Source organism: Bombina bombina, chromosome 10 (genome assembly GCF_027579735.1).
Source record: "Bombina bombina isolate aBomBom1 chromosome 10, aBomBom1.pri, whole genome shotgun sequence".
NCBI classification, from domain to species: domain Eukaryota; kingdom Metazoa; phylum Chordata; class Amphibia; order Anura; family Bombinatoridae; genus Bombina; species Bombina bombina.
In genome coordinates this window covers 161,947,449-161,969,621 of record NC_069508.1, presented here as the reverse complement: position 1 = coordinate 161,969,621, position 22,173 = coordinate 161,947,449, and the positions used below count along the sequence as shown (strand labels likewise).

Here is a 22,173-nt window from a genome sequence, read left to right as displayed (position 1 = left end):
GGGCGAAAGTCGTCCCCATTGCTGTTCCCTGCATTTGGAGATAAAATTTGTGTTCAAAGGAAAAATAATTATGTTGAAGGATAAACTTCATGCACTCTACTAAAAAATTTATATGATGTGATGGAATTTGCCAATTATCTAGTTCTTCCTTAACTTTCTTTAGTCCTTTAACGTGGGGAATACAGGTGTAGAGTGACGACACATCACAACTTATCCACCACATATCATCTTCCCACTTTATGCCTTCATATTCCTTTATTACAGCCGTAGTGTCTTTAAAATATGCTCTAGTATTTTTTTACCAACGGTTGAAGGTAATAATCAACATATTTTGAAAGGTTCTCACAAATAGAACCCAAACCTGAAATAATTGGCCTCCCTGGGGGATTAATGGGGTCCTTATGTAGTTTGGGGAGGTGATAAAATATAGAAATATTGGGCTGTTGATTGCTTAAAAATTTAAATTCATCATTATTCAGAATACCCTCTTCCTTTGCTTTATTTAAAATCTTATTCAATTCTTTAATGAAATTCTGAGTTGGGTCCCATGATAATAATTTATAAGTTTTGGAATCATTTAAAATGTTATATGCTTCTTTTTGTATAGTCATCTCTACGTTGTATGACTATACCTCCGCCTTTGTCCGCAGAGCGAATTACTATCTCTTTGTTGTTATTAAGTTTCTGTAGGGATTTCCTTTCAAGGATAGTTAGATTGTCATTGTATTTATTAAGGCAGTTATCCTTATCATTAAAAGTTTCCTCGATATCCCTAAGTACTAATTTAGAAAACATGGCTAATTGATCACCTTTTGATCCTATAGGGTTAAAACAAGATTTCCCTTTAAAAGCAGAGTGTTGTATATCTGGTTCTAATTCATAGGTTGATAAATTTAATAAATCATCTTGATGGTTGTGTGTCAAAATGGGGGGTATATCTGGTTCTAATTCATAGGTTGATAAATTTAATAAATCATCTTGATGGTTGTGTGTCAAAATGGGGGGTTCATAGGTTGATAAATTTAATAAATCATCTTGATGGTTGTAGATAAATTTAATAAATCATCTTGATGATTTTTTTAGTATTTAAATATATATTTATTAATTAATATGGATTTTATTAGCTTTAGAATTGTATTATTGTCAGAATTTTATGGATGTGTGTAATATAGGGAGTATTTATTGTTGAAGTCACAAGATAGGATATTCTAAGATGGTTCAATGTATGGGTATTGGAATATAGCCATGTTTATTTATATGTATGTTTTTGGACATTTTGTATGTTTTTTTATATACAGTTCTAGCATTCTTAAGAAAATTAAATACAATTATGACTGCTAAACCAAGGGAATGCATTTTAAATATACCATGTCTGTTTTTCCTTTTTTTTTTTTTTTTTTTTTTTCTTTCTTTCTCTCTTACTCTAAATGTTTCAATCTATGACATATAAAATAGCGATGGGATGTTTTTTAACAGGATTATGTTAGTGTGTTCTAAAACGGAACACTTTTTAAATGAAATATTTACTATTGTTTCTTTTTTTCTATCACGGATTTTGCACCAATTGAATTTTCATACTGTGACACACCCACGGCAGGCCCCGGAAAAGGGGTGTGTTTAACCAATATGAACATTTTTAAACCGAAGAGCGCCAAAACTGACAGTATTCAATGACCTCTTGATAAAGCCCGACCGAGGTTCGGGGGAAACGCGTCGAGGAGTAAAGGACATATCTTCTGGTCTTGCAGTGTGGACAGTCATCACGGTAGTACAATAGGGCAGTCCGGACGCCTTGTACTGACCGAGACAGACGATCAGGAACTTTCTGCCATCTATGTTCCAGCGCACGTAAAGACCTTTTTATATCTACATGCTCATAAATTGTTTTTATCTTGTAAGTGCAACATAAGCAGTTGCGTGTGTGTGTTTGATAAATAAACCTTCACTTGAATCGTGCCCTGGTGCGCTTCTGTTTCTTTTTCTTTTCATATATACCACGAGTCAAACAAGGATCTTTTTGACCAATCCGAAGCTGCACCGGGAAGGACCAGCCCCACAAGCGGGGAAAAGTGTTCTTCAGCTGAAAACAGCAAACTAATTATCTAGATCTATATTGGACACTTTTTAAAGGTATTGTTGTCGAATTGAAAAGGGCATTTTGACAAATTTGTTATTCCAACGGATCATCACCGTTTAATGCATAAAGGTGAAGTGTGATTTGTTTATCAAGAGTATTGATTGTACTATGCACTGAATCTAATACATCACGTTACTGATACAAAGTTTTTAATGTGGATGATTGTTACATTGTGCAAATTGCATTATATTAGTTTTTCTTTTTTAACAACCAGTGTATAGTGAACATATTATTATTATATATTCTTTAAAATAATTTTATATTGTTTAAATTATTTTAGGCACAGGTAGTCAAGCGCAATATCATTTTTTATTTTAGGGGGTAGGTAATGTAGCTGGCGACGGTGTAGGGGGATCACATTAGGGGGTAGGTAATGTAGCTGGCGACGGTGTAGGGGGATCACATTAGGGGGTTATACTTTTAATATAGGTGGCGGCAGGGTCCGGGAGCGGCGGTTTAGGGGTTAAATACTTTATTAGGGATTGCGGCGGGGGATCGTGGTTGACAGGTAGATAGACATTGCGCATGCGTTAGGTGTTAGGTTATATTTAGCAGATCGCTGTTGACAGGTAGATAGACATTGCGCATGCGTTGTGTTAGGTTTTATTTGGCAGGTAGTTTAGGGAGTTACGGGGCTCCAATAGACAGCGTAAGGCTTACTACGGCTGCATTTTGTGGCGAGGTGAAAATGGAGTAAGATTTCTCCATTTTCGCCACGTAAGTCCTTACGCTGTATATTGGATACCAAACTGTGAGGGTTTGGTATACCTGCCTATGGCCCAAAAAACTACGGTGAAGGCAGAAATATACGAGCGTAACTTCTATGTTACACCTTATATGTGATACCAAACCAGCGCAAATTTTGGCGTCGCTGGCTTCTGCGGGCGACGCTGTATATCGGATCGAGGCCCAAGAGCTTAATCATAGCTCATTGGAGGGTGAGTACCATCTACCTGAAATGTAACTTTTACTTAACGGACTTGCTTTTCTTATGAGGTTACACTGAGTTCCTCTTTAAATGATCACCTAATACAAATTAGGCACTTGCATTCACTATTTTTGTTCCGTAACGAATGCGGAAGTAGGCTGTCTGGATTTGCACAGATCTCAGTGTGTTGCACTTGCACAAGAATATTTGTGGCTCCGAAAAGAGACAAAGGTGTTTTTTTGTTCCGTAACGAAAGTGGAAGTAGGCTTTGGACTTTCATACATATCTTGTTATTTGCTATACACTTATTTTGGTTTATATTGCAGCCATGTGATTGTCTCATGCTACGTAATCAGAACTAAGCCTTAAAGGGACACTGTACCCAAATTTTCTTTCGTGGCTCAGATAGAGCATGACATTTTAAGCAACTTTCTAATTTACTCCTATTATCAAATTTTCTTCATTCTCTTGGAATCTTTATTTGAAATGCAAGAATGTAAGTTTAGATGCCGGCCCATTTTTGGTGAACAACCTAGGTTGTCCTTGCTGATTGGTGGATAAATTCATCCACCAATCAAAAACTGCTATCCAGAGTTCTGAACCAAGAAAAAATCTTAGATGCCTTCTTTTTTATATAAAGATAGCAAGAGAATGAAGAAAATTTGATAATATGAGTAAATTAGAAAGTTGCTTAAAATTGCATGCTCTATCTGAATCACAAAAGAAACATTTTTGGTTCAGTGTCCCTTTAATTTAGGAAAAATAACCCTTGGATTGAGTGTATTTTAAATAGAAAACTATCTTTAAATACATTCTCCTTAGAAATAAAAAAATAAAAAATCTGATTGCAAAATCGATTTGTATCCACCCTGGTAACATTTATAAGACAAATTACAGTAATTTTTAAAAGCAAAACAAACCTTCCTCCTATACACTAATCAGTGGTTACTGTGTCTGTGAAACTGATTGACCTCTAGCGGCCAAAGGTTTGTACTGCAAGTACAGATCGTGAAGCATCTTTACTTCCTGGAGGCGGTCATGACTAGAGGCGGGGAAAAAAAGTCGCTTTTTCATTGGCTGCGCAAGCATGCAGAGGGCACGCCTTCTTAAAGCTGTGTACACACATTTTCTGTCTAAAGTTTATGTTCGAGCAGCAGTAGAAGCCCCGCCCCGTCAGGTGAAGTGCTGTGACAGCGAGAGAGGGACGCAGTAACAGACGCGGTGACAGCAAGACTCACAGGGACTAACTATGGCTCCAGCCGGGCGGAACGTGTATGTGGTGGGAGTGGGGATGACCAAGGTGAGCCCCGGACCAGAGGCTGAGTGTCCCGTTGAATCCAGCGGGTCCCCCGTGTGTCCCAAAGCTCCTAACTCCCCTGAGTGGTGCATTGAGTGATCTTAGCCGACTTTGACCCCTTTACTGTCCGCCCTGTATGTCCCCTAACTCTAGTGAGTGTCACCTGCATGTTCCCAGCTCTAGTGAGTGTCCCCTGCATGTCCCAAGCTCTAGTAAGTGTCCATATTAGTCTGCATGTCCCTTGTTTAGTGAGTGTCCCTTTTAGTCACCTGTATGTCCCCAGCTCTAGTGACTGTCATCTGCATGTCCCCAGTTTTAGGGAGTGAGCTCTAAGTGTCACCTGTATATCCCCAGCTCTAGTGCGTGTCCATATTAGTCCCCTGCATGTCCCTTGTTTAGTGAGTGTCCCTATGTGTCACCTGCATGTCCCCAACTCTAGTAAGTGTCACCTGTATGTCTCTAGCTCTAGTGTCAACTGTATGTCCCCAGCTCTAGTGAGTGTTACCTGTATGTCCTCATCTCTAGTGTCACCAGTATGTCCCCACACATACATGCATACAAACTCTCACACACATAAATACATACAAACTCACACACACATTCATACACACTCCATACATACATACATTCACACACTCACACAAACGTACATACTCACACACATACATAATCATTTACAAACGTTAATACATACTCACACACATGCATATGTACACACACACGCATATGTACACACTCACAAACACACACACACACATAGATATATACACATACATACATAAATACATACAAACTCGCACACACATTCATACACACTCACATACATACATACGTACATTCATTCACACACACACACACATACATACTCACTCACACACATGCATATGTACACACTCTCACACACACACTCTCTCACACACACTCTCTCACACACACATAGATACATACATACAGTACATGCACACTCTCTCTCACACACACATAGATACTACATACATACAGTACATACACACTCTCTCTGACACACACATAGATACTACATACATACAGTACATACACACTCTCTCACACACACATAGATACATACATACATACAGTACATACACACTCTCTCACACACACATAGATACATACATACATACAGTACATACACACTCTCTCACACACACATAGATACATACCTACAGTACATACACACTCTCTCACACACACATAGATACATACATACAGTACATACACACTCTCTCACATACACACTCTCTCACACACACATAGATACATACCTACAGTACATACACACTCTCTCACACACACATAGATACATACCTACAGTACATACACACTCTCTCACACACACACATAGATACATGCCTACAGTACATACACACTCTCTCACATACACACTCTCTCACACACACATAGATACATACCTACAGTACATACACACTCTCTCACACACACATAGATACATACCTACAGTACATACACACTCTCTCACATACACACTCTCTCACACACACATAGATACATACATACAGTACATGCACACTCTCACACACACATAGATACTACATACATACAGTACATGCACACTCTCACACACACATAGATACTACATACATACAGTACATACACACTCTCACACACACACATAGATACTACATACATACAGTACATACACACTCTCTCACACACACATAGATACATACCTACAGTACATACACACTCTCTCACATACACACTCTCTCACACACACATAGATACATACATACAGTACATGCACACTCTCACACACACATAGATACTACATACATACAGTACATGCACACTCTCACACACACATAGATACTACATACATACAGTACATACACACTCTCTCACACACACATAGATACATACCTACAGTACATACACACTCTCTCACACACACATAGATACATACCTACAGTACATACACACTCTCTCACACACACATAGATACATACCTACAGTACATACACACTCTCTCACACACACACACAGATACATGCCTACAGTACATACACACTCTCTCACATACACACTCTCTCACACACACATAGATACATACCTACAGTACATACACACTCTCTCACACACACATAGATACTACATACATACAGTACATACACACTCTCTCACACACACATAGATACTACATACATACAGTACATACACACTCTCTCACACACACATAGATACATACCTACAGTACATACACACTCTCTCACACACACATAGATACATACATACAGTACATACACACTCTCTCACATACACACTCTCTCACACACACATAGATACATACCTACGGTACATACACACTCTCTCACACACACATAGATACATACCTACAGTACATACACACTCTCTCACACACACACATAGATACATACCTACAGTACATACACACTCTCTCACACACACACATAGATACATGCCTACAGTACATACACACTCACATACACACTCTCTCACACACACATAGATACATACCTACAGTACATACACACTCTCTCACACACACATAGATACATACCTACAGTACATACACACTCTCTCACACACACACATAGATACATACCTACAGTACATACACACTCTCTCACACACACATAGATACATACATACATACAGTACATACACACTCTCTCACACACACACATAGATACATACATACAGTACATACACACTCTCTCACACACACACATAGATACATACCTACAGTACATACACACTCTCTCTCACACACACATAGATACATACATACAGTACATACACACTCTCTCACACACACACATAGATACATACCTACAGTACATACACACTCTCTCACACACACATAGATACATACATACAGTACATACACACTCTCTCTCACACACACATAGATACATACCTACAGTACATACACACTCTCTCTCACACACACATAGATACATACATACAGTACATACACACTCTCTCACACACACACATAGATACATACCTACAGTACATACACACTCTCTCACACACACACATAGATACATACCTACAGTACATACACACTCTCTCACACACACATAGATACATACATACAGTACATACACACTCTCACACACACACATAGATACATACCTACAGTACATACACACTCTCTCACACACACATAGATACATACATACAGTACATACACACTCTCTCACACACACTCAAATCTCTGTTAGAGGGGACACTGATAAAGCTGCAGAAGTACAGAATATCAGGGAATGACAATTTTTAGGAAACGGGAAAGGATTTTTTATAAACTGTAGGTCAGTTAGGAGCTGTGACTCTCAGTAATTGTATCACCCTGCAGTATATAAATACCGCCTGCACACTGCCCTATACCCTACTTTTTCAACTGGACATGGTTGAAAATCTATTAGCTTTGTGTATGACATTATATAAATATGTCCCCCCAATCCCTGTTCTCCAACTTTAATTACCCCTCATTCCTTTTGTTTTTCTCCCGTTACTTTATATTTTCGTTCTACTTACAAGATTTATTGTTTCCTATCCCCTGGTGCTTAGCTCAGTGGTGCTTCCCTCCTCTTGTAACTCGTGTAGTTTGTTCCTTTTGTGCTGAGAATCTGCTTTTCTCGTCTCCTTAGTTTGAGAAGCCTCGAGATGCTATGGATTATCCTGACATGGCCAAAGAAGCAGGTGGGATGGAGCATTATTTGTGTCACTGGTCTAGATTCACTAACAATTCATATAGATCTCTTCTGCTAGTCTTTATGATTTAGTTTATGGGTATGTCTTACATTCTGATCCCATGAATGAATTTATCATTTTATTAGATTTTTTTTGTCCATCAAGTCTTTCGCTCCCATTTTCTTTAATCCTTTTTTTATTTTGCATTTAATTTTTTCACTCTTTTGTTTTTATTTTCTCTCTTTTTTGTTTTCTTTTTTTTAATGCTTTTATCTTTTCTCTCTTTTTTGTTTTAATTCAGTTATAATAAAACAATACAAATGATTTCTGTACCATCAACGCCATATTATGAATATGGAAAATTATTTAAATATTTCAACTTTTTTATATTTGCAAAATCAAAAAGCATCTAGCAAGTATTCAGGAAAACAAATTAGTATTGCATGTAAAAGAGAGCTATTCAAACATATTAAAATATGTTATACCTGTTAACAGGGTTATTTTAAAGGGACGCTGAACCCAAATTTTTTCTTTTGTGATTCAGACAGAGCATGCAATTTTAAGAAACTTTCTAATTTACTCCTATTATCAATTTTTCTTCGTTCTCTTGCTATCTTTATTTGAAAAAGAAGACATCTAAGCAATTTTTTTGGATCAGAACCCTGGAAAGTACTTGTTTATTGGTGGGTGAATTTATCCACCAATCGGCCATCACAAAAGAAAAAAATTGGGTTCAATCTCCCTGTTTATTTTTTAATTGGAGCCAACAGTAATTGCAGTCCTTAAGGACTTATTGCTCACAGGCTGATAAGCAGAACCCCCATTATTTTTTTGGTAGACAGTGACACACAAACAAAGAATAAAAAAAAACACTTTAATTATGAAGCTTTCCTTCAACATTAAAGTGATGGTAAAGTCATCTGTTGTGCAATACATAATCCTTTTTCTTTTACCATAACTAGCACATCGATGTGCTTATATAAATAAAAAACCATTTATTCACTCTGTAATGCCGATTTTATTTCCCTCTCCGTACAGTGTTTCAAACAGCCTCTCTATATTTTTTCACCGGTGCAGCTTTGATTGACAACGCTTTTAGCCAATCATCAGCTCACCATGCGCCCTATGTGAAATATGTATCGCACGCTCCCGACATCTACACTAAGTCTTTGCTACTTACTGCGCATGCGCACTTCTTACGCTAACTGCGCATTGCTATATGACACTACGCACCGATCGGCTAAAACCAGGAGCTGAGTATTCTCATATAGCAATGCGCAGTTAGCGTAAGCGGTGCGCATGCGCAGTAAGTAGCAAAGACTTCGTGTAAATGTCGGGAGCGTGCGGTACATATTTCACATAGGGCGCATGGTGAGCTGATGATTGGCTAAAAGCGTTGTCAATCAAAGCTGCACCGGTGAAAAAATATAGAGAGGCTGTTTGAAACACTGTACGGAGAGGGAAATAAAATCGGCATTACAGAGTGAATAAATGGTTTTTTATTTATATAAGCACATCGATGTGCTAGTTATGGTAAAAGAAAAAGGATTATGTATTGCACAACAGATGACTTTACCATCACTTTAAAGACTGGTCGGTTAGCTATCTCTTCATCTCTACAGATTTAAGTCTGTTAAAGTTTATTCTTGATTCAGAGATTAATAGGGTGCGTCTGTTTCAGATCAGATATAAAGATAAAGGAAATTAATATATAAAGTTAATCTGTCTTTAATTAATAAAGCATATTAGACTTTAAATAGATGGCAACCAACATGCATAAGTGAGAACAAATAGTAAACACCAGATAAAAATAGACAGATTAACTTTATATTTTATGAGCTTTTAACCTGTGACCCAGCAGTGAAAGTGTTTTGTCTTTTTGACACTCGCTTTAGCTGGAATCCAACACTGCTGCATGTGACTTTACTTGAACTTTTTGTAACGCTGGGCTAAAAACCCCAACTTATTTCTTTATATATGTCTTGTACAATATTATTAAATGTAGTATTAAAGGAATTATTTGATTTCTGTATAATAAAATTCTTAATTTTTCATGAAATTATTTTTTATCTGTTCTGTAACTGTTGTTTGCATTAAATGAATGATTCTTTTTAATTTTTCAAATTGTTTAATGTAAGTTTTTTGGGGTTAAAATTTGTTGCAATTTCTAGTGTCTATTAAAAATAATGGTGAACAAATGACCATTAACAAGCAAATATTCACCGAAACGATTGAACACATTTTGAGCAAAACAAATATTTTGGACAAAACAAGTTTTTTGGTAATGCACATCATACATATATATTTATATATATATATATATATATATATATATATATATATATATATATATATATATATATATATATGTATGATGTGCATTACCAAAAAACTTGTTTTGTCCAAAATATTTGTTTTGCTCAAAATGTGTTCAATCGTATATATATGTGTGTGTGTTTTAAATATCTCAATTGCATTTAAAGAAACATAATACTCATGCTAAATCACTTGAAAGTGATACAGTATAGCTGTAAAAAGCTGAAACTTCAGCTCACCAAAGTAAGGGCTATGTAAACAGTTATATGTCAGTTACTGTCCTGCTGCAAGTTGGGGACAAAAAAACTTGCATCACAAGGGGATTTACAAAAATTAGAAGAATGGGCAGGTAAATGGGAAAATTAGATTTAATATTGGACAATGTAAGGTTCTACATTTTAGAAGTAAAAATAAGCAATCAACCTATTATTTAGATTGGACTAGAATTAGCCAAACAGAAGTGGAAAAGGATTTCGGAATAATGGAAAACAACCTAAAGATGGGCGCACAATGCAGGGCAGGGGCTTCTAAGGCTAATATGATCTTAGCACATATTAAAAGAGGCATTGATGCAAGGGAGGAAAGCATAATTCTGTCACTATATAAAGACCTCACCTTGAGTATGGAGTGCAGTTCTGGGGGCTAATCTCTAAAAAATACATTGCATACATAGCAAAAGTTGAGAGAAGAGCCACAAAACTAATAAGGGGAATGGAGAATTTAAGCTATGAGGAAAGGCTAGCCAAACTGGGTCTGTTTTCTCTAGAAAAAAGGCTCTTGAGAGGTGACATGATTACTTTATATAAATATATTCAAGGCCCATATATACAGAGATGGCAGAAGCTCTGCTTATTCCAAGAAAAATGTTTGTGACAAGAGGACACAATTTCAGGCTGGAGGAAAGTAGAATTAATCTCCTGCAAGGGAAACATTTTTTCACTGTAAGAGCAATCAAATTGTGGAACGCGTTACCTAAGGAGGTAGTAAATGCCAATACCTTAGATACATTTAAAAATGGTTTAGATACATTTCTGGCTAGAAACAGAATTCAGGGATATGATTGCTTGTGTTAAAAGGGACATCTTTTAATGGAATTAATTTAAAGGAACAGTCAACACCAGCATGTTTTGTTGTTTAAAAAGAAAGATAATCCCTTTATTACCCATTCCCCAGTTTTGCATAACCAACACAGTTATATAAATACACTTTTTACCTCTGTGATTATCTTGTATCTAAGCCTCTGCAGACTGCCCCCTTATTTCAGTTCTTTTGACAGACTTGCTTTTTAGCCAATCAGGGCTCACTCCTCGGTAACTTCACGTGCATGAGCTCAATGTTATATATATATGAAACACATGAACTAATGCCCTCTAGTGGTCAAAATGCATTCAGATTAGAGACAGTCTTCAAGGTCTAAGAAATTAGCATATGAACCTCCTAGAATTAGCTTTCAACTAAGAATACCAAGAGAACAAAGCAAAATTGGTGATAAAAGTAAATTGGAAAGTTGTTTAAAATTACATTCCCTATTTAAATCATGAAAGTTTTTTTGTTTTTGTTTTTTGGACTTGACTGTCCCTTTAAAATCAACTGGAGCTTTTATTGTAGATAAATTAAGATTTGTATTTGTTGAACTTGATGGTCTTCTGTCTTTTTTCAACCTTCACTATTATGTTATGTTACTTTGTATTTCAAATGAGCATTAGATTTTTTACTGGCAAATTAATTCCATTTTCTCTCCTCTGTTTATCATGTGACAGCCATTAGCCAATCACAAAACACATATGTCATAAATCATGAAACTTAATTCTGAAGAAAAAAAAGAGTTAAGCTTTATATAACATTGCTACTGATATAAGTAGGCGTTTCAGTCCCTTTAAATGCTCATGTTAGAGAGAATAAAGATTACATTGCCATTTCAAATATTTCCTCTTAGTGTATATCTCTAAAATGAAATTTAATTTACAAATCGTTTAAGGCAATATTACTAGAACGCTCTGCTGAATAAACAGCAATTTGCTAATCTGTACAAATGCACACTCTGTGTAAATGTTTGCTGCCGAATACCCTTCCCAGGGCGCAATTAGCCTATAGTGTGGCACACCGCACCTGTGTCAGACAGTAAAATATTGTAATAATGCTCAGCTGTTTAACTATGGATATTGTAGTTAGCTATTAGACTATACAAGGCTTTGTATTGAGCCATATTGCTTTATATTATACATGCACTAATCATTTGTTTTACTTTCTTTAAAGGGACAATACTCGGCTCATTCATCTGGAAGAGAAGGATTAAATCCTATTTAGGGATATGCATCAAACTATTCGTTATGAAACAAATGCTGAAGATGGCGACCGCCAGCGGCATTCACCTATTTTCAGGGATAGATATTTTCGGGGGAAAGTGCAGCACACGAAGACCTGTTGAAATCCAGATCTTAGTGTGTTGCAATTTCACTAGAAGAAATCCGGCTCCAAAAATAGCCGAATGCCGCTGGTGGCCGCCATATTTGACATTTGTTTCATAACGAATAGTTTGAATGTACATCCTTGTTAAATAATATTACAGAGCTTTGTTTGGAACATGTATGTTCTTGTGCTGTATACATCACTTTATTTTTGTGGTTGTTGTCCCCATCAGCCAGTGGACAGTGCCAGGACTCTTGTACTCATACAATTCCTGTTCTTTTTAATTTTACTTGCTCTTACTGTAATATATTTTAGATGTGAATACTTTTCATGGGAATGATATGTTGATTTTAAACTTTATGTGTAATATATTTTTTTCTTACTAGTGGGGAACTAGCTGGAATTTACAGCTATATATGTGTGTCTATATGTATAATGTCCATGTGACTAGATGTCTGAGTAATATCCCAGCACTGTACCTCTTGTTTCTATGTATACCTTATGTATCCTATCTCTCTACTGACCCTCCCCTTCTCACTGATAGGTCAGAAGGCCCTGGCAGATGCAGGGATCCCGTACTCATTGGTGGAGCAGGCGTGTGTCGGATATGTATATGGTATGGGATGGGGAATGCCAGTCTTCTTCATTTGTATGAGAAGCACTCTCATTGTGGATTTACATGAACCTATGAGCTTCTAGCATTGTTGTCTACTTGCTTTTTCTTTCCATTTAACTTGTGTGGTAGGATGTGCCGCTCAATTCCATACAAACCCCACAACATGCACATAACATACCCAGCTTCCATGCACAGGTACCGATTGTCTTCTTGTTAATACCAGACATGTATGTGTTATTTTGTAGACTGAAAAACAGGCACACATATATCATCCTACATTGGTTTCGCTAATCCCAACATCCTCTTCTTCACAGCACATTATATTAATATTATTAGGTCAAATTCCTGTAATGTGCTTAACCCGGGATAAGTATTTTTAGGAACATATACTATAAGTCTGGTTCAAAACGATATACCACACTGATGTACATGCCAGAGATGCAACCATATAATATACTGACTTATATGCCAGCACATAACCGTACACTATACTGACTTGCATGTCAGGTGCACAACCATACACTACCGGCTTACATGCCAGACTCACAACCATACACTATACTGACTAACGTGAGGTGCACAACCATACACTATACCGACTTACATGTCAGGTGCACAACCATACACTATACTGACTTACATGTCAGGTACACAACCATACACTATACTGACTTACATGTCAGGTGCACAACCATACACTATACCGACTTACATGTCAGGTGCACAACCATACACTATACTGACTTACATGTCAGGTGCACAACCATACACTATACTGACTTACATGTCAGGTGCACAACCATACACTATACTGACTTACATGTCGGGTGCACAACCATACACTATACTGACTTACATGTCGGGTACACAACCATACACTATACCGACTTACATGTCAGGTGCACAACCATACACTATACCGACTTACATGTCAGGTGCACAACCATACACTATACCGACTTACATGTCAGGTGCACAACCATACACTATACCGACTTACATGTCAGGTGCACAACCATACACTATACCGACTTACATGTCAGGTGCACAACCATACACTATACTGACTTACATGTCAGGTGCACAACCATACACTATACTGACTTACATGTCAGGTGCACAATCATACACTATACTGACTTACACCATACTTGTTTTTGTCCTGTGTTCATACATGTAGCTTTAACCTTTATTGTGCTGCAGGTGACTCCACGTGTGGACAGCGTGCCATCTACCACAGCCTGGGACTGACTGGGATTCCTATCATTAACGTTAATAACAACTGCTCAACAGGATCCACTGCACTCTTCATGGCCCGACAGCTGGTTCAGGGAGGTAAGAGGCACTGTCTGCTCAGCTTTCCGTGGCACTAACTAGAGCTACTAGATTTTACCCCTTCAAGTAGTTGCTGTATGTTAATATTAGAATAAGCAATTAGATAAATCGGGACCGCACCACATGTAAGGCATTTGTTCTACAGTCCTGCTTCCCCCACTGTAGCCTTCAGATATGATAAACCTCTCACCTAGACTAGATTTCTTCCCCCACAGGGAGTCATTAACTGTCTGCTCCTCATGGGATGTTAGTTAGTAGCTTTGTGCCCTTAAAGGAATGGTAAACTCCGTTCTGTCATCTCTCATTAACCAATAGTTTGTGCCACAATCAATTAGCATATATATTTTCTCCAAATTAAGTATATGTAATTTTTTTTTATAAGTCTATAATTTACTACAATGTTCGTCGCGTTCCCCCACCGGCCCCCCTTGCTAGAAGAAATCAATAGATCTGAATCGTCCAATGAAAATACGTGTCTACGGGCTGGTTTGCATATGTCATTATGGGAGGTAACTATTGCCGCGGTTAGATATGCACATGCGCAAACGTCATTCATTACCTTCAGCAAGCTGTTACTTCTACACAATGCTCGTTCACGATTTTTTAGCGCATGCGTATACTGAACAATCGAAATTGTCTGGCTTGTCGATTGTGCTAGAGGTAAGATAAGTTACACAGCGTTCTTGTTCCCTATCCATGAACGAAGTTAACAATGAATCTCGTGATTCAATGTTTACTTTGTTCATTGACAATTCCGAATTTGCGCATGCGCTCTTTACTTGCCATATCGGGAGTGCGCTGAGGCAGTGACGTATACAGGTGGTGGAACTGCTGCATACGTCACGCAAAAGAGAAAAAAAAAAAAGAACATGGGGCGGAGTTGGGTAACATAACGGACCAAGATTAGAAGAGAAGAATATAAGATAATGCAAGTAAATAAAAAATAAATAACATAGGGTTTCAACTTGTATTGATATATAGTTTAGGTTTTTGCATCTCACATTACATTGACTATACCATTACTTTAACCCTGCCCCAACCGCTACTCGCACTATCCCATTGGGTCACATGTTTTTCTGCATACTCTTTAGATTATTACTTCATTTTTGTTGTGTGTGTAAAATATTATAATAGTTACTTATACACTTTTCTAAATTACTTCATGCAGAAATCTCCTTTATTTGTTTCAAGTATTCGCCGTTCTGAGCTGCTCAGATAGCCCACGGCAGATCACTGTTTTGCTAAGATTTGATGTTTCCACCTCTTAGCAAATAGCATGCGGGAAATCCGGCTGACAAGCCGTATTTCCCGCGCGGCTATTGGCTAAGAGGTGAAAACGTCACCTCAAGCAAAACAGCGTTCTGCTGTGGGCTGCCTTAGCAGCGCAGAACAACGAACGCTTGAAACAAGTAAAGGAGCTTTCACCATTAAATATTTTATACTTCATGAATGAAAGTCCCCTTTATTTGTTTCAATGGTCAATCCTAGTGTTTCACATATGCTAGGATTGACTTACACTTTAAGAGGGCTAAAATGTACAGACTATTCCTGAAAGCTTGAGCGAACAGGTAGGTCTTGAGTCTTTGTTTAAGAATGTCCTTTGAGGTGGCTTCTTTAAAGGGACACTGTACCCAAATTTTTTCTTTTGTGATTCAGATAGAGCATGACATTTTAAGCAACTTTCTAATTTCCTCCTATTATCAAATGTTCTTTATTCTCTTGGTATCTTTATTTGAAATGCAAGAATGTAAGTTTAGATGCCGGCCCATTTTTGGTGAACAACCTAGGTTGTCCTTGCTGATTGGTGGATACATTCATCCACCAATCAAAACTGCTGTCCAGAGTTCTGAACCAAGAAAAAAAGCTTAGATGCCTTCTTTTTCATATAAAGATAGCAAGAGAAAGAAGAAACATTGATAATAGGAGTACATTAGAAAGTTGCTTAAAATTGCATGCTCTATCTGAATCATGAAAGAACAATTTTGGGTTCAGTGTCCCTTTAAGTGTGGGAGAGTGTTCCATAGAGATGGGGCTGCACATTTCTTGGGAATTCAGGGCACTTTTAGCTTCTGGGCATGTGCTGATTGAAGAGTGCGAGTTGGAACATAGGGCACAATTAAAGGAACATGAAACCCAATTTTTTTCTTTCACGATTTAGAAAGAGCATGCAATTGTAAACAACTTTCTAATTTACTTCTATTATCTAATTTGCTTCATTCTATTAAAATACTTTGCTGAAAAGCATATCTAGATAGGCTCAGTAGCTGCTGATTGGTTGCTGCACATAGATGCCTTGTGTGATTGGCTCAACCATGTGTATTGCTATTTCTTCAACAAAGGATATCTAAAGATTGAAGCAAATTATATAATATAAGTAAATTGGAAAGTTGTTTAAAATTGTATCCTCTATCTGAATAGATAAAGAAATTTTTTGAGTTTAGTGTCCCTTTAATGTTTTTAAATAGCTTGGTCCCTGATCATGCAGAGATGTGTAGTACTGTCAAACCAAAAAGCCGTATGTGGAGTAGTAAGGGGGCGGTTGCCTATTGGGGCAAAGGGGTAAATATTCAGCTACCAGTGTAAGGCAGACACTAAATCCATGCCCACAGCTTGTCTTATTTCCTAGTTGCTAATGCCTGTCCTTCCTCATATGAGTCCTTGTGGTCTGCTCTCTGGCGTTTGTAAGCAGTCAACAAAAACTCCCTGAACATGAGCCACTCCATAATTATTTACATTCGTAGGGAGAAAAATGTTACCCGTTAGTGTTTCTGGATGGCTGGAGCAGCCTTTGGGATTCACAGATGCCTTCCCATCCATGTGACGATTGTCCTGCTGTATCTTATACATTAGTGAAAGTGCAGCTGTATGACATAACATAGATGTGACTAGTGCTGCTTGTGTGTTCTGTAGGGCTGGCAGACTGTGTTCTGGCTTTGGGCTTTGAGAAGATGCAGCGGGGCTCTCTGCAGGCTATGGTAAGTACACAGGAACAGAACTTAGTTTTAAAATCACTTATCAAATGTACCTCATTATATTGCTCACCTTTTAGAGTGTGCATTTGACTTGAACAGTGTATGTCAGCAGTGTTTGCAGCATTATTGTGCATATAGTCGTGTGCACACTCAAACCTACCTCTGTATGCTCTCATAGAAATGATCTGAGTTTGAACAAGGGAGACACTATCTGGTTTATATGTCCCTTTAACTGTGCAATCCTGCCACTAAGGGCTAGATTACAAGTGGAGCGCTAAATATCGCTTTCGTGAAAGCGATATTAGTGCTCCACTGAGTAATACCAGCGCACGCCAAGGTTCACCGGTATTACAAGTTAAGCGCAAGGCGAACACGAGCTTGCGTTCGCATTGCTAAGAAGTATTGTGCTTCCATTGGCTCCTATAGAAGCCTAGATCTCATGCTGTGAGACACAGCATGAGAACTAGCACAGCAAAGGGAGTAAGTAGCGCAGCGATGGGCAGCACATATAAATATATATGTATATAAACATATACATATATAATTACTGGAAACACGCAGTTCCCATAGATCGCAATGTAAAGGCACCCCACACCTGCTCCCTTTAGACCCCCAAAGCAGCTTTTTGCAGTTATTCTATTAAAAAATAAAGATGCTACTATCTTTATTTTTTAATAAAGTATATCACAATTGATTTTGGTGCAATTTGGTGGACATTTATCAAATTAACCAGTCACGGTAGCAATAACCAGCCACTTGTAATGGCTGGTAATTTATTGCGCATCCGCAAATGGGCAAATTTCCCAGTTTGTAGGTGTGCAATCAATTAGTGCTCCACTTGTAATTTAGCCCAATATGTTTAAGTCACCGGCAGATAAATTGCTACGTTACCTTAGCACAAAATGTCATCATTTTTTAACCGACAGAAGCCCAGTGCTCCTTTTTCCTATTTATTTGCTCACTAGATCTGTTGCAATATTGTCCATTTGCTACAATAAACGGTTACTGCAGACAGATCTTCTTGTACGTTCACCAGGTAATACACCAGCTACAAACTAACCAAAGCTACGTTACATCCTGGAAACACATTAGTAAAAATATCATATCCCCTATATGTGACACATTTCTTAACAAACTCATATAATAGTTATGATCAGCTGCAAACTGAGGAGTCGGGTGCACAGTTATTGTAGGAGAAGAAATGTATCTTGTGTATAGGAAAATCTATTATAACAGGAGCCGTGTTTGTATGGGATGTGTCAGGTTCTGCTAAAGAAAACTTATTTATACTTTTTTCCTTTCTCACTACATTCTGGTGCTTTTCTCTACTGTCTGTGTCACATATGTCCCCCTACAGTGACCTCTGGAGTTCTGGACACATATTTTGCCAAGATCTGTTCTTCCTCTGCAATCAGCCCATTTCACCATCTGTATTAGCCGACCTACCTGCCATTCACCTTTTATATTTCTCACCTCCATACAATACAGCTCACTGTGTATTAACCCTGTAATTCTGCAGCACTGAGATGGGCACTTTATGAGTTGTCTGACTTCCCCTTGCCCCTGTATGACGACCATCTATAAAAAAGGACATAAAACCCATATTTTTTCCTTTCATGATTCAGCTAGATCATGTGAATTTAAATAACTTTCCAATTTACTTCTGTTATCAAATTTGTTTTGTTCTCTTGATATCCTTTGTTGAAAAGGATACCTAGGTAGACTCAGGAACTGCATATGCCTCATGTTGTTTCACCCAATGCATTCAGTCAGCTTCCAGTAGTGCATTGCTGCTGCTTAAACAAAGGATACCAAGAGAATGAAGCAAACTAGATAATATCATTTTTTTTATATCTGCATCATGAAATAAAGATGTTGAGTTTCATGACCCTTTAAATCGCAACATACAGATCCAGTACAGCAAGTAACGTGTAACAACTGATTCGGTGTTTAAGAATAAAACTAAATAACCTGCTTAATTATTTTTTCATTCTGAAATGTCTATAAAATCATTGTTTTTGTGTCAATAAATCTGTGATCCTCACTTATGCAAGTCGGTATTAGGTTGCTAATTGTCACATTATCTCACAAATAATACAATGTAACTTATAATGCGAAGGTTTGTTCCTGTTTGTTAAAGGGACAGTAAAGTGATTCATGATTTAGACAGAGCATACAATTTTAAACAACTTTCCAATTTACTTCTATTATTTAATTTGCTTCCTTCTCTTGTTATCCTTTGTTGAAAAGTTTATCTAGGAAAGCTGAGGAGCAGCAAAGAATGTAGGTTCTAGCTGCTGATTGGAGGCTGCATCTATATACCGATTGTCATTGGATCACCCATTTGTTCAGTTACAAACCAGTAGTGCACTGCTGCTCCTTCAACAAATGATACCAAGAGAATGAAGCAAATTTGAAAATAGAAGTAAACTGGAAAGTTGTTTAAAAAATTTTGGGTTTCATGTCCCTTTAAACTCCTGCCTGGCTACTGTGTCTGAGCACCAACCAATTTTTTTGTAATTCTCTGTTTATAGACACATCCCTTAAAGGGACATTATACACTAGATTTTTCTTTGCATAAATGTTTTGTAGATGATCCATTTATATAGCTTATCTGGGAGTGTTTTTGTTTTGCTTATTTTTAAATAACATTGTGCTGATTTTCAGACTCCTAACCAAGCCCCAAAGTGTTAGATGTATACTGATGTCTACAGATCCCTGTGGCTCCTGTTTGTATAATCTGTCTTTTCATATGTGCGGGAGGGGGGTGTCTGCCCTTCTTGCTTTCCCAGCCTCTTTCAGTGGATGTCTCAGCCTAACCTCATCAACAGAGATAAACTGGGAGCTTCTGGATAAGTTTTTATCTGTGCATATTCTTCTTTATAGTAGTGTATATTACATGCAATTATAAGGTCACGTATACTGTCGCTTTAATGTTAGATAGTAAAGCATAAACATATATACTGCAGGCACTGAGTGATGACGGTGTGTGATGTGGGAGTGGAACATCAGTAGACTTTATAGTAAACAAGTTATCTTTACTGCGTAACTAACCGTATGGTACAGTTTACCACTCTGTAATGGGCGGCTGTTGTGTGTCACAGTTCACAGACCGGGCGAACCCTATAGACAAGCACTTAGAGGTTTTAATGAACAAGTACGGAGTGGAGCCAGTACCAGTGGCCCCCCAGATGTTTGGCAGAGCCGGAAAAGAACATATGGAAAAGTACGGTATGTATCCGACTGCAAACACATCTCAGCACAGAGCTTTCCAAACTTTTCATGTTGGTGACGCAATTTTTAGACCTACATCATTTCGCGACACAGTAATTCAGTTGTACTAGCAAAAAGGAGGTTAAACTAACTTGTTTTAAGAGATACGGACACATACATAAATGATATAATAATAATAATAATAGGTATTTAGAAGTAACAGTAAGTATGTGAAAGAATTAAAAAAAAAGTTTAATAACACCAATAGCTACTTACTATTTTAATGGGATTTATGAGGTTGATGGGATGAACACAGTTTCTGAATATTTGGTGGAATATTAGATAAAAACACTCTCATTTCATCATCAAGCATTTTTAAGCTTCCACTTCCTATCCATCTATCAAGAGCAGGAGTAGCAATGCACTACTGGGAGCTAGCTGCAAAAAAACCCCCCACTGACTTCTGACTTCAGCTCAGCGTTTAAGTAGCTGCCCTCAGCGCTCTGCGAGTCCGACTGACTACTGCCTGTGCTGCAAACACACTGCTATCCCACTCACTGACTACACGTGCAGTCACGAGCCGATTGAGGAGACTACACATGCAGTCACGAGCCGATTGAGGAGACTACACGTGCAGTCAGGAGCCAATGTGCTGCCAAAGCCGCCAATGGCAATAGTTTCAGTTCCCACTGAGCTGTGCCAATTGGTTAAGATGATCTGTGGCGCACTAGGTATCAATCACGAGTCAACCATGTGATATGCATTGCAGGCGGAAAGTCGGAAACCAAAAAAAAATTAAATTAAAAAAATTTGTGCTGAAGCAGGGAAAGCACTGCATTAGCGACACAAGTACACAGAAAAGAGCTGCTTTTTCTACAGTCTCCATTTTACCTTTGTCTTTTCTTTCTTTTATGATTTAGATAAACATACAATGTTAAACACGTTTCCAATTCACTTCTCTTGTCTAATTTGCGTCATTCTCTTGGTATCCTTTGTGGAAGGAGCAACAATGCCCTACTGGGAGCTAGCTGAGCAATTCAGGTGAGCCAATGACAGGAAGCAATATGTGCATCTACCAATCGGCAGCTAGTTCCCAGTAGTGCATTGCTGCTCCTGAGCTTACCTAGGTGTGTTGTTCATCAAAGGATACAAAGAGAATAAAGTAAATGAGATAATAGAAATAAACTGGAAAGTTGTTTAAGAGCACATGATCTATCTGAATAATAAATTATATATATATATATATACTGTATA

At 37.8% G+C, this 22,173-nt stretch overlaps 1 protein-coding gene across 1 annotated transcript in view; it reads left to right on the top strand.

Annotated features, from left to right (window-relative positions):
• The first annotated feature begins 4,210 nt into the window (after nucleotides 1-4,210).
• Nucleotides 4,211-22,173, top strand: part of SCP2 (sterol carrier protein 2) — an 88,204-nt gene continuing 70,241 nt past the window's right edge. Inside the window, exons 1-6 of the mRNA XM_053693460.1 lie at nucleotides 4,211-4,365; nucleotides 8,016-8,067; nucleotides 13,328-13,399; nucleotides 14,603-14,734; nucleotides 17,645-17,709; nucleotides 20,811-20,937. Coding sequence (XP_053549435.1) covers nucleotides 4,315-4,365; nucleotides 8,016-8,067; nucleotides 13,328-13,399; nucleotides 14,603-14,734; nucleotides 17,645-17,709; nucleotides 20,811-20,937 — 499 coding nt within the window. The 5' untranslated portion in view covers nucleotides 4,211-4,314. The remainder of the gene's footprint in view (nucleotides 4,366-8,015; nucleotides 8,068-13,327; nucleotides 13,400-14,602; nucleotides 14,735-17,644; nucleotides 17,710-20,810; nucleotides 20,938-22,173) is intronic.